The sequence below is a fragment of the Lipophrys pholis genome (genome assembly GCF_963383615.2).
Source record: "Lipophrys pholis genome assembly, chromosome: 5".
In the NCBI taxonomy this organism is placed as follows: domain Eukaryota; kingdom Metazoa; phylum Chordata; class Actinopteri; order Blenniiformes; family Blenniidae; genus Lipophrys; species Lipophrys pholis.
Genome location: NC_137628.1, coordinates 4,008,056 through 4,021,694, shown reverse-complemented (window position 1 = coordinate 4,021,694; position 13,639 = coordinate 4,008,056). Strand labels below are relative to the sequence as shown.

General features: G+C 43.3%; 1 protein-coding gene across 1 annotated transcript; it reads left to right on the top strand.

Moving 5' to 3' along the window:
- Positions 1 to 13,514, top strand: cp110 (centriolar coiled-coil protein 110). The gene is made up of 10 exons (XM_080464234.1): positions 1 to 464; positions 2,705 to 2,830; positions 3,092 to 5,564; positions 5,874 to 5,995; positions 9,052 to 9,153; positions 9,615 to 9,731; positions 9,830 to 9,931; positions 10,100 to 10,216; positions 10,986 to 11,068; positions 11,253 to 13,514. The coding sequence occupies exons 1-10, from the start codon at positions 339 to 341 to the stop codon at positions 11,305 to 11,307; spliced, it is 3,423 nt and encodes a 1,140-aa protein (XP_080320360.1). The 5' UTR covers positions 1 to 338; the 3' UTR covers positions 11,308 to 13,514.
- Positions 13,515 to 13,639: the final 125 nt, after the last annotated feature.

Below are 13,639 nucleotides of genomic sequence, written 5' to 3'. Positions count from 1 at the left end.
GTGCTCCTGACCGTTACTGCGCGAGGAGAGGCGGTAAAACGTAAACAGACAGGACGCTCTGAGAGCTGGCTTAGCTTTACTGTGTTTCTTTACTAACAGAAGTGATAACTGCAGAGGTTGGGCTGTTCTCTTTCACATTGTTAACCTTGCGGTTATTTATTCTCTGCTCTCAGCTTTGGATTTAAACAAGAAACACCCCGCGATGAGCGCGAGCTCGTTAGCGTTAGCACACTTAGCGAGGCGAGATAGCTTCTAAGCTATCAGATGGGACTGTTCAACAGAGTCTAACAAGAGTCCAACACTGTATAACAGTGTCCAGCAGAGTCCGGGTGAACACCATGGAGGACTATGACACGTTTGTACAGCGCCGACTGTCTCAACTGAGGAGGAAGGAAGAGGAGGAACATCCCAGACCTTCAGCTTCTGTCATAAGCTTCCATGGACGAGCCATCCTGCCTCCACTGGTAATACAAAACCTTCTGACATGCTCCTATTATCTACTTCTTACCTGTTTCAACAGTCACCCTCTGGGATAACGTTCTAAAATGTTTTTATAACATCACTTAGAACCTTCTAACATGTTTCTGTAACATCTACAACGTTCTCACATGTTTCTATAACGTCCTCAAACTGTTAGAGTCTAACATGTACTACATATAACAAAGCTGGACCTCTTTGTTTTGCTGATTCACATCACCGAAGTGTCTCTAAATCAGAATTGCTGTACTCTAAGTTTGTTAGTGGGATAAAGTTAACCTAACATTGACCATCTTGGATCATCTTCACTACAAAGCTGGTTCTCGGTTAACTCTGGGTTTCTGGGAGTTGCACCCCATGGAAAAGCTGGTCTGTCAGTCTTGCTGTTAACTTGGTTTTTTGTTTGCTGGATTTGATGGTTGAAATCTTAAAAAAAAAGGACACTTACAAATATTGTCAGATTGTTTATTCTTTGCATACAGCAAAAACTGACAGCTTAATAATTGTTCAATAAAGACAACTGTCAAATTTATTTTATTTATTTATATGTATGTATGTATATATATATATATATATCGCTTTTGGTATAATTTAACACTTCTCTGCTCGTCAGGAGTGTTTGGTTGAACTTGTTGGAGGTTCACACTCCATTTCACCTCGGGCAGCATTGGGAATAATGCATTATAAAGTAAAGCCTGACTGTAACTCGGCTGTGTATCGCCAGGTAACTGATTATTACACTGAGACGTCTACTTGGGTCGTGCCTCATTAATCTTGAACTAATTCAGTCCTTCTGGCAACATCATGAATGATTTCTGACTCGGTGAAATGTTTTCACATGTGATGTATTTTCGGCCCTAAATAAATATTAGCTTTCCTTCATAAGAGCTGTTTGCTGCGTTGGCAGTTTATCTCGCCTGCCTCTTCTCGCCGTTAATTCATGAATCTAATTCTTGTAGGAACCGGTGTTATGCTGAGAAAGGTATCCTGCAATATCGGAGTAATTAACTTCAACATTTAAAAAAAAAAAAAAAAAAAAAAAGGCTGGCTTCCCAATTCTACTTAAAATAAACTGATTATCATCAGCAGGAGTTAATCAAATTTAATAAAATTAGCTGTGAAACTGAGCCGCTCAGTCCCAACAGTTCACAGCTCCACTGCCTAATAGATAAGATGCAATTAAACTTTCTTTTTCAAGTAACTTGAGACACTTCAACACGTTAAAGACATTACGACTGATTATAATTCATTAATAAAAGTCACTAAAACCGATAAAAGAGCAGTGACAGAAATAACCTGAATGAAAGTGTTATGTGAACACATCATCCAAGATTCAACAGGGCCTATTGGTAAAGAAATTTTATTCAGTGTGCGTGTGGTAGATTATGATGATGCTTATTTCACTTTGTACACATTGTGATCTCCTCTCTCTGCTGGGGGTCTAATTATTCTTACCGTGCAAGTCAGCTGAAGTTACCCGATCGTGATACTGGAACATTGTTAGTTAATTACGGCTTGTAGATGCAGAAAACAACGTTGCCAATAAACCTATGATCGTCTGTTACGAGTCGTACCTTTAACAAGGAGAATGTTTCTATTGTGTTTCAGTTTTGAGACAAAAACTTGATTAGTCTAACTTACCAAACCAACTTCAGTACTTACGGGTAAAGCTTGATGTGGGTTCAAGTGAACGTGTCACAAACAGCCAGCGTAACAGTGCAAAGCTTTCCTGCATGGATCCGCTGACTGATTCAGACGATGTTCTCGGTGCATTTCAAGCTGCAAATCAGTTCAATCACTGTATTCAGTCTCTTATGTAATTGCAACAAACTAAAAGAATTCAATTGGTTTGAAGCAAAAGTGTTGTTCTTCTCTTTGGCGAGATTAAAAAGAAATGTCTCAATGAATAATGATAAAATGATCTCTGCCTGGAAAGCTAGAAACAGCTTTGTAATTTGGCCCTGACAGACATTTGTGATTGATGTTTAGCATTTAGATTCTCATCAATAGAGGTGAAGAACAGTTTGAGTCTTCAAACAGTCAAAAAAAACAAAAAAAAACTACATTGATGGAAAATAAGGCAATCTGAAATCAGCCACAACTACTAATTTAAGCACAAAGTCGGAACGAGAAACAAACAGAATAGTTGATAATGAAACTGCCACTTACATCTTGCCTTGTTGTGAAACATGCATGAGAAACCGTGTGTGCTTTGTTGTGATAACAGCTCTCCGGGATGCAGAGAGAGGAGATGCAGCGCTACAGAGATGAAATGCAGAAAGCTGCTGTCTGCAGAAAGTTGAGCGATGACCCCAGACTGGCCTGTGTGCAAAGTCTTCTCCACAGCGTTCAGGTAATTTAAGTTCTTGGTATTGCAGCTATTGTTTTGGCGACTCCTCAAAGTGCCTGTATTTGTCCCCACGTGAAACTGGCTTTAATTGAGAATTACAGATGGTGCAAAGGACTATTCAGGCACAAAATATAAATGCGTAATGTAATTTTCAGACGTTTTCTTTCATATAGTGGCTCTGATGACTCATAGTTTCAGTCAGATGGAGGAAAAAAAACACACATTTTCTCTGACCTTGCAATATTTTTCCGTATCAAATTGCAGCTCAGGAAGACGCCAACACTCGATGAGTTGCTTCAAGAGCCAGAGATCACCACACAGTGTTTGTATTCTCATAACACCAGCAATGACTCGGTGCCCCAGAGTGATGTTTTGTCTGGAACAAAAGAGAGTCTTTCACCACCTGCAAGGGAAGAAAACAGCAGCTTTTGTCTTCCTCCACTGACATCAACAACATACAGTGCCTTTTTCAATTCAGACAGGACAACTCAGCAAACCTACCATGAAGGATGCCTTATTGACCAACTTTACTGCCAACAAGAATCACAGCCAAGTTCCTTAAATGGCGCAAGCCACCAATCACTATCCTCAGGTTATGTGACCTATGTGAATGTCGAAAAGTCCCCCTCTGTGTCTGGGAGGATCGATGCAGAGACTGAGAGCCCTCGCATTGGCTCTTCACAGGACTTTTTCGACACGGGTGGATTTTTCCATCTCAATACCTCAAGTACAATTGCTAAGATGCCAGATATAATCAGCCATCCTCCCGTAGATGGAGAGGAGTTGGAGAGGAGTGGATTGGAGATTTCCCTTTGTAGTAACGCATGTGGAGTAAAAGACGCTTGTTGCATCTCCTTGAAGGAGGAATCAACCACATGCGACCATGTTACTACAGAAAAATCTGAAAGTAGTCGTTTGGACAGCGTCGAGCATGAAGATAACGTTCCTTCTGCCGACTGTGTGAAAGATGAAAATGTCCATCAAAACAAGGAGTCAGACAATCAAGACATCTCGCAGACATTGAACCGCCATCACTCTTTCACAACAGAACAGCATATTCTGCAAAACTCCAAAGAAGCAGCGCCAAAACACAACCAATTAGAGGAAGCAGACTCGGTGCCATCGGAGGAGCATTATCGTCTCAGCCTCCAGGCCTTGCTCAAGAAGTCTCAGGAGTATCGACGGCGCCAGTGGATGCTGAGGAACCGAGCCAAAAACGCTAAAATCCAGGAGAGGACCCAAGAACAGCCAAGAGCAAGGACGGAGGAACAGAGTCTCTCTGATAAGGAGAATAATGAGTTCTTTCACACGGTGACAGCAGAGGGTAAGAAAACCAAAGAGAGGAGAGGTACTTTCATCCCATCAGTGGAAACGTCTACAAAGAAATCCCGGGACAATGACAAGATGGTGGAAGGCGAGTTCATTTCTGAAAACATGAACGATGCGTCTGAAGTTTCAACAGGGGAGGAAAGCGTGAAGGAGCCGACTAGTTTCGAAGAAGGATCAACCTTCAGAAATAATCAGCTAAACGTCCCACAAAAGATCAGAACGAGCCACAAACAAAGCAGCGCCTTCAGCCAGCAGCAGCAGCCCGCTTCTGCAGAACCCCTCAATGTCCACAATGCGTTTTACTTGACCACAGGTTCAACCTCGTTTCATAAAAGGCCCCGGAAGTATCGCACAGTTCCAGTGCCTCGTTTCTGTAGGAGTCCTACTGACTTAAAAAGCGACGTCAAAGCTGTTGGGGGGTACACTCCGCATGGAAAATCTACTTTCAACAGGGGCTGGAATAAACACCACAAGGTTGAAGGAGTTGACCCGCAACACCAAAACAATCACACCGTCGCTCCCTCTGCTGTCAATCTCATCAATGAAGGGGATGTAACAAGTTTTTTAGCCAAAAGTTCACAGAATATAGATCAACTGGAGTCAAATCTTTCCATCTTAAAGGTGCTGATCTCAGATGTGGAATCTTCAGTCAATGAGAATTTAGTCAATCGGTGCCGAACTGAGAGCGACACACAGAGCGAGTCGAGCTTTAAGAGCGTCAAGCTCCCTGAACAAACTGGAAATCACCAACAGACGCAGCCGGCTCAAAGTAATAGTGAGTTCGGGGAAGACAAACTGAGGGAAGATGATGGAACTGATGCAGACCACCGGGAGTTTCCAAGAAGACAATCACTCAACAACAGCCAATGCATGAAGATGTTTGAAGATTTAGGACCTGATTCGAGCTTTAGTGACGTGGAAAATATTCTCCTTGCATACCAGGGAAAAAAAGAAGCTGAGCGAGTTAATGAGAAGAGTAAAGAAGAGCAAACAAAGACTCAACATGGAGGATGTGCCAAACGCACTCCCGACATATTCCCAACTGCTCCATCTGAACCTACCGCTCCACGTGGCGTCTCAGTTCTCTCAGATACCAGCAACCACCGTCCCGTGGAAAGGAGAGATGAGAGGCCTGGAGGAGGTCACGGTTCTATCTGCTCTCCTCCTCTCAATCGGTCCTATGATGTGGACACGCCATCTGACCTTTGGCTGCATGAAGGGTCGGGATCTGGCGTGAGCTCTCAAGGTCATCCTGTTCAGGAGACGACTCTGACTCCAGAGAGCCGGGGTGAATGTGAGGGAGGAGTGTCCAAGGTCAAGCGGAGGTTGCTCATGCACATGACGGAGGAGAGCACAGACGATCGCCGGGCAGCAGGAGGGTCTGCGGTCAGATCCAGTTCTCTGAGAGGTAAGGACAAGGACAGAGACGTGCAAAAACACCAGCTGCTGCAGGGTGAGAATAGGTTCTGGAAACACTGCAACTGCCCATGTTTTTTAAATTATAAAAAGAAAATAACTTACCAACAATGTTTATTATGTAGGACAAACAATCGACTATTCAAATAGTTGGAATAATGTGCCTCAGGGAGAGAAGCCTGCATTAATTCCTGCTCTCCATTCGGATAAAAACCTGTTGTTTTCAGATCTTGTCTTGCCAACAGATGAGAGTCACATGTGACCACCTACTGTTTACTGTGTTTCTGTTCTGTCGCTGCAGCGCATGGCCGTGAAGCCAACGGTGCCCAGAAGGACAAACGGGAGCAGTTAAAAGATATCCACGCCGCTCAGGTCAGAGCTCTGCAAGACGAGCACATGAAGCAGAAGGAGGAGCTTCTGCAGGTGAGGCCGTCTGCAGACATTATTTACTGGGTGAACAAATGTTATTAAGACGCCAAGAAGAACAAGTAATGTTAAAACAGTCATTTGTGAGGCTGAGAAAATAGGTGGCAGGTGTTTAATGGTGCAGTTTGGGAGTTTTATTGGAGAGTGCAGCTGTGATCCTAATCGCTCCAGATTTGTGCAAATGAACCTGTTGGGGTTTATTTTTTTTTACATGTTTTTTTAGATATATTGTCCCTCAAGGGGAAAGTGTTGCTCCTTTGACAACTTTAAGGGTTTCAAAAACAGTCGGTTTAGTAAATCAAAATAATACACATCTAAATCTCAGTATTTTCCACAGTAATTCTTCTGTTATATGCAGGTAAAACTTGTTACTTTGTCTCAATGTATCGCTTTGTGTTCTCCTGATGAATAGAACTCACAAATAACTTTCAGTGTGGCAATGGAAAAACAATTCTACTGTAACCAGAGCTCAAGGTTACACATCTCAGCCCAACATTTAAAGAGTTCTGCAAGAAAGAAAAAAACTGATGATTTTCTTGCTAAAGTTCCGATTGTGTTTTTTTTTTCTTTTTCATTATAAATCACAAAAAAAAAACCTGAGAAATATTTAGCATTTGGTTTCTGGGTGGTAGAGTGGTTTGCTCTGTCCATTTCAATGGGAGCTGGAGCCTTTCTTTGTTTGCATGTTCTCCCCGTGCCTCTGGTTTGTGTGCTCCAACTTGGTCTTGTCAGACAAAAGACATGCATTTCAGTTTTATCTGTGACTATAACCCCGTCTGGGCGTCATAAGGCCTGGGGGCCATTTGTGGCTTGACTGGCCAGAAATCAAATAACGTTCCCTGTTATTATTTGCTTTATTACATGAAGAATTGTCACAATTTTCACACTATTGGCCATTATTACATTATTGGTTGTGTCGAACTCCTTGGGAAGCAGAGCAGCAACTGTTACCTCATAAGATTAGTGGTTCACAGTGGGGGAAAAACCCCAAAACAAAGACTGTTAATGAAAATAATATGTTTTTATTTACTTAATGGCTGAACTCTGAAAATTTTGAAAAAATTTAATAATGATTTCCAGACAAAGACCGAGAAAGAAAGATTGACGGAGAGCAACAGTAGCTCATAAGAAAAACAAAAAAACAACAACAACTGCTTTTTATCAAAGAATTATTGTTATTGAGCAAAACTGAAATCAACTTGAGCGTCGTCCCTCAATAGGAAAACATGTTGCCCACCCTGCTCTAAACTGTGGTGTAGTGGTCAACACTCTCAGGGATTTTCTGCCTTTTTTTTGGGGGGGGGGGGGGGGTCCAGTTTGTACAACTTTGCTATCTTATTTTTTTAATAAAAAATTTTATTTTACCTTTCATGTGACAAACATTATCAAACAATTTCAAGGCTGTTAATAGGAAACTGAAAGGACTATTTTAAATCTTTTTTCTCAAACGCCAAAACAACCAGACGCCTTTCCTAACTCTCGGCACGGTAGAAACAGAGTCATTGATAATCCCTCCATCCCATTGGCCCGCTTCTTGCATTAGATTGCATCACGTATTGCTGTACAGATCTCGCACTACGTAATTCGAGTACAGCGACCATAATTCACTCTACCGAGGTTTCTGACTTCACCCAAAGTCACCTCCGGAGGATAAAAATTTAATGTCCAGCACGGTGGGGTTTTTTTCTTCTTCTCTTTTTACTAACGAGAATGGGCTCTGAGACTTCCTAACCAATTCACTAAACTGCGAGACAATGACGGCGACCCGACATGGCTCTTCTGAAACAGAAAGCAGACATTGGGAAGACTGATCCGCATATGAACACACACAGTTAAACGCACACACACACACATATGTTGTGAGCCTACCTGTTAGAGCGTGCTTCTGGAGACCTGGGTCGTGTGCAGACTACAGACATCTGCTCATTACAAGAGACCTTCAGACTCTCCCTAGTAAAAAAAAAAAAAAAAAAAAAAAACAGGGATTCTACCATAAATGTTTCATTACGTCCCTAAGAGGCGAGCTGGCATGGTCGCCTCATTGTGTGTGTGTGTGTGTGTGTGTGTGTGTGTGTGTGTGTGTGTGTGTGTGTGTGTGTGTGTGTGTGTGTGTGTGTGTGTGTGTGTGTGTGTGTGTGTGTGTGTGTGTGTGTGTGTGTGTGTGTGTGTGTGTGTGTGTGTGTGTGTGTGTGTGTGTGTGTGTGTGTGTGTGTGTGTGTGTGTGTGTGTGTGTGTGTGTGTGTGTGTGTGTGTGTGTGTGTGAGATAGAGAGAGAGACTTCAAGGACGCCTGCTGTTCTTTGGCAACCAGTTCCCGTTCCTTCAGCCTGTGTCTGTATTTGTTCTTGGCCGGTGTCCTTGCCCTGCTAATCACAGGCTCTGTTTAATTTATGTATCCTTAACAACAATATAATTAACATACGGCGTTTAATAGAAAGACTTCTTTCTGACTCCCCTCTGTCCTTCCGTCATTTGTGATGTGATGAGAAGGAGCTGGCTGGAGGAGGGAGGAGGGGAATTGACACAGAAAAGGAAAGGATAATTTGTTTAATTCATGAGCGTCTGTGGTTAAGTGCCAGATCGTCCCACTGAGTGCCACCGCTAATGGTCCCTTTTCCTTCTCCTTTCTATTTTCCTCCTCTCCTCTCCTCTCATGCCTCCTTTTGTTTTGTCTCGTGCCTCCTCCCACATTGTTTTTTTTCTTTTACTCTATTACTGTATCAATTTTCTCCATTTTTCCCCCTCTCACCATCCCGGTCATTGCTCCGCTGCCCTGTTTCCTCTTTCGTCTCGTTCCTCCTTTCCTCTGCGCCCCGACTCTCCCCTTCTGTCTCTTTCTCTCTACCCTCAATTAATTTCTTCCTCCTGCCTCATTTGCTGTCCTTTCCAATTCAATATTTTCCAACCTTGCCTGTTCCCCAATGCATGACACACACACACACACACACACACACACACACACACACACACACACACACACACACACACGCACACACACACACACGCACACACGCGCGCACCCACCCACATGTCTTCCTCCTCTGTCTCACTCAGGCGTTGGCGGAACGTTACCGTCTCCTCCAGAGTGTGTCCTTCCCGTGCTCCATGTCAAGCTCACGTCTCGGAGACACGGTGACCTTTTCTACTCCCTCAGAGGTATTACTATTACCTCTGTCCACTAAAGTCGGTTGTATAAATGTATGTCCCTGTTGTACATGTAGGATTTTAAATTCTTATCGAAGCCATTTGGGGCAGACCGCCTCCTTTCCCGGTTCACTCGCCCCATCATGTCTCACTTTGTTTCTCTTCAGCTTCAGTTTAAATACATTTGTTGAGCAAACCGTTCTTTTTAATGCAACAGCGCCACAATCAACAAGTGAGTGGCAGCTCATCAGCGGCTTATTATTCTTCTTATTATCCCCTATTGTAACGATGAGCCGCGAGTCCACTTGCACTGATGCTCTAAACAGATGCCAACCAAAAGACCTTGAGAAGCTGCGAGGGAAATTAATTGGTTGTCATTGATGGAATTAGCATTCTCCTCTCTCTTCCCCGCGGTCTTCATTATTCACCCCCCTCACTGCTCCTTCTCCCCTCTTCCTCCTCTCCTTCCTCAGCCCTCCAGCTCGCTCTCGCAGCACTACCGCCCCCTCCTGGCGGCAGCCTTGAAGGGTTTTCTGACTCGCCGGCTGCTGAGGACCGAGAGGGTGGCACAGCTGGTGCGCACCATCAGGGTGAGTAGAGACGGCAGTCTGTCTCTTGTAGCACACTGCCGTATTGTAGTAAAACTGAGCAAACACTGCAGATTGCAGCTCTGTGTTTGCACTTGTAGGACGCGCAGCAGTTCCTGCAGGCCCTCCGGCAGCAGCTGAGCCCCGGCAGAGAGTTCTGCAGCAGACAGGACCTTTTACTGCAGGAGAGAGTCATTCTGCAGGTACCAAGGCAAACACATGTTGTAAACACATCTGTTAGCCTCTCCCATCGCCTCCGCGACACTGTCGGCTCAACAATTACTCGCTTCATGAGCAGTTACCACAACAGGTACTGTGATTACACACATTCATCCATTCCATTGTCTGCCCTGTAACTGTTCCTTCTCCAGCTGCGCGCTGCACGTCACGAGGTCCACGACGTATTCTTCAGCCTGTCGGTCAGCGAGCAGATGCAGCTGATCAGCTGGGACAGAGAGCTGACCAGAGAGAGAGCGCTCAGACGGCAGGTGATTGTTCCGGAAGCTCCTGTGGAACTGAAGGGAATCCTACACACTAAAAAAAATTATATTTCCTGATCAAAGTAGATTGGAAGAAATATTTCAAGATATGATCCCACAAGTGGGATCAACGGAGAAAATGTTTCTATACCAAAATATTGTATTATATATTGCAGGTATTTTTCATATAATTCAAGATTTCGGTTGTTTCCACCCTGGGCAGCGTTGGTTTGTTTAAATGAACTTGGTCAATTGGTACCGTTCAATAGAGAAATGGTGAATTCTGCCTTTTTAATCGTAAGTTTTATCAAACTAAAACCTTTGAAGAGCAGGTCTGGATTCGCTCTTCAAATGTCAGTGTGGCACTGTTGACTCTGGACCAGACTAATGATCAACCACACAGCTTCACACCAAGTGGCATAAGTCTCTTCTCGTCTCAGTCCTGTAATTATTTCCTAATCAGTCGGTGCTCAGCAGCTAAACTTCTCACCACGCTGGAGAAGGTGTGAGAGCTCCTCTGACCCGACACCTTAAATATTGGTTGATTGTTCTTATTTTTTCTGTTGAATTTTACTGAGAGCTTCTGCAGAGATTGATGTATTGTGTGTGTGTGTGTGTGTGTGTGTGTGTGTGTGTGTGTGTGTGTGTGTGTGTGTGTGTGTGTGTGTGTGTGTGTGTGTGTGTGTGTGTGTGTGTGTGTGTGTGTGTGTGTGTGTGTGTGTGTGTCTGTGTGTCTGTGTGTCTGTGTGTCTGTGTGTCTGTGTGTGTGTCTTTCTAGAGCGACCTTGCTGGACATCCCAGAAGAAGGAGTTGCCTCTCAGCAGCGACACAAAAAACTCTGGCGAGGAAGAGAGGAGTGCTGTGAGTTTTGAATTGATCAGTTGTGTTCTGGGTGAATCCATCCCTCCTGCATCAGGTTTAGTGGCGTCCGCTGAACTTAACGCAGGAGTTACTCAGTCAACAGTCAGCCTGATACTTCAATCAACTGAAAACTAGAAGTGATTTTGCTTCTCAGCCACTAAAACATGCCGTCTCTTTCTCTCAGGATCCAGAAAAAGGCTGCCGAAATGAACCAGGTGGTCCGAGCGAATACGAGATGAAAGACTCCTGAGTTTTCTCCTGAGCAGCTCCCAGAAACCAAACGAGGACAGTTCCCAGCAAACCCTCAGAGGCTCTCAAAGAGCACTTTCTCCTCAAGACCCCGATGACACTTCCTAATTGGCCCCAGTGAGAACCGCTAACTGGGCCTCTTGCGACAGCACCAACAGTCTATGACCAATCGTCTCTGTTTCTCCGTTGAAAACCCAAATTTCAGCAAAATATATTATAATTGAGTTGGGATGATTTTTGTCTTTTTTTTTCTTCTTTTTTTCATCCTACCGTCTCAAAGAGTTTAGTTTTGCAGCAACACACTGAACCGTGTTGATGTATCACTGCAGTCAGAATTCATAAATTGCAAGGTCTGCTTTTTGTGTTTTTTTCACTTTAGTGTAGATGAAGATGAACAACACACTTCATCTTTTGGCATGACATCACAGTCAGGTCACTAGGCCTGTGTCGACTCAGAACAACAATATAATGGCTTCATCCTGTGTGAACAGTGTTTCTCAGTCCTGGTGTTTAAGACTTTCATTGCACATATTAAGGGGATGGAATTGCTGTTATTTAATAGTAGATTTTGATGATAAAGGATGAAACTTCCTCAGTTTGCCAGAGAGTTTACAGCATGCTCATATCAATATCCACTCATTCTTGGGATTGATCGGATGTTAAATGTTTCCATCCTGAAGGGAACGCTGGAATTACACACATTTACACCTAAAACCAAATCTCACAGATCTCAATTTTGACTTGGGGACAAGTATCAATTAAAAAGTATGGCCACTGGTAACATTGGTGACCCATTGTCTTACTAGTTTGAAGGTGCGCTCACACCTATCAGGTCTGGTCGGATTAAATTAATCTCCGTACAAACGTTTACTCTGTCCTCGTGTGTGACGGTAGAATAATCAAATCTTTTTAAACACAGCTGTCGGTTCGCTTCCAAACTGTTCATTTGATTTTCAATTGAAGTTACGTGGAATGAAAGGCTTTACATACACTGTATTCTTGTGAATCTTAGTTCATGTCCACAGTGGTGAAATCCTTGCCATATTAATGACTTTACATATTTCATAGCTGGTAGTGAGGCCTCGGCTTATGAAAAATGAATCTCAATAATCCCTCACACATACACACAAGTGGAAGACATTAATGTTACATCAGAGGTTATTCATAAGGGCTGCTGAGCACGTGTTTTGTTCACTTACTCAGACGGTTGTGAAAAGTCCCCGGTGAATGTAAAACCAACCAGAGTGGTGTGAAAGGTGTTGTTTCTTAAAACTTTTGGTCGAAACCAGAGAACTCACTGCCTCAGGCGTCTCCCTGATTTAATTTAATGGATTGGCATTAAACTCTGCGAGAGCTACGTAATGACCCATTAATTTGAATCGAGTAAGTTAGAGCGAGGAACCCGTCTAACTCCTGTAGGACAGTGGATCCTGAGGGAAGCGTCACATCTGGGCCTGAGCCACTAAATTCAGCCTTTGAGCTGGAAAGTTCAGCAAAAAATATAGTAAGCAGTGTAATGCAACTAAGCTCAGATTTTTGCATCTGAAACATTAAAGCACAGATGAAGCTGATCATATTGAGAAACCCACCAGCAATCCCTGTGACTGAGACTGTAGTATTTAAGGAGTTTGGCTCTTTGGGGCTCTGAGCACCTTCTGGGTTTTACTTAATCTTCGTCTATACGAAGGGGCCGAGTCGCAAAATGCCCATCTCAAGTGCAACCATTGTTAGTTATTTCTACACTTGTGCTAATGAAAGGTCAGCAGTTAATTAGTTTGTGTATTTTAGTTTTTTCTAGTGATCTATTGTTTTTCTCAAAGTGTCCTTCTGTTACAGTTGGTTTTACAGTTTTACAAATTTAGATAAGATGTAGGTTTTTTTTTTTATCAGTTAAAGGTAGAACCATAACACTGGATTGTTTGCTTTACTGTTTACTTCATGTATCCAGACCTGTCCCCTTTTGTGTGATACTGATGGTTTTTATATACTCTGGTATTCATATCCTGATCTTAATGTTGAAGTCAATACTTGAACAACTTGTTACTCTTTAGTGTTGCCTTAAATATTTTCACTGTAGTGAGAGGATCAGCCAAATCACACACACTTATTTTAAGTCCCCCCCCCCCCCCCCCCAGTATCTCTGGTTGTTTTATTTATTATTTATTTGTATGTTTGGTAATAAATATTGTTTACCCTGAATTGATATTTGTGACTCTTTATTTGGACTCCGGGCAGCAGGGGGCGCTGTGGGTTATTTCTACGGGTAAGCAGGGGGCGTTTGCCATATACTCCTCCTGCCAGCAAGGGGGCGCTGTGGGAACA

Bases quoted from the DNA above. Each gene is read 5' to 3' on its own strand.
- cp110 (XM_080464234.1), top strand. From the start codon at position 339: ATGGAGGACTATGACACGTTTGTACAGCGCCGACTGTCTCAACTGAGG. The intron at 9,932-10,099 runs GTACCAAGGCAA...TTCCTTCTCCAG, and splicing joins AGGAGAGAGTCATTCTGCAG to CTGCGCGCTGCACGTCACGA. The intron at 11,069-11,252 runs GTGAGTTTTGAA...TCTTTCTCTCAG, and splicing joins GCGAGGAAGAGAGGAGTGCT to GATCCAGAAAAAGGCTGCCG.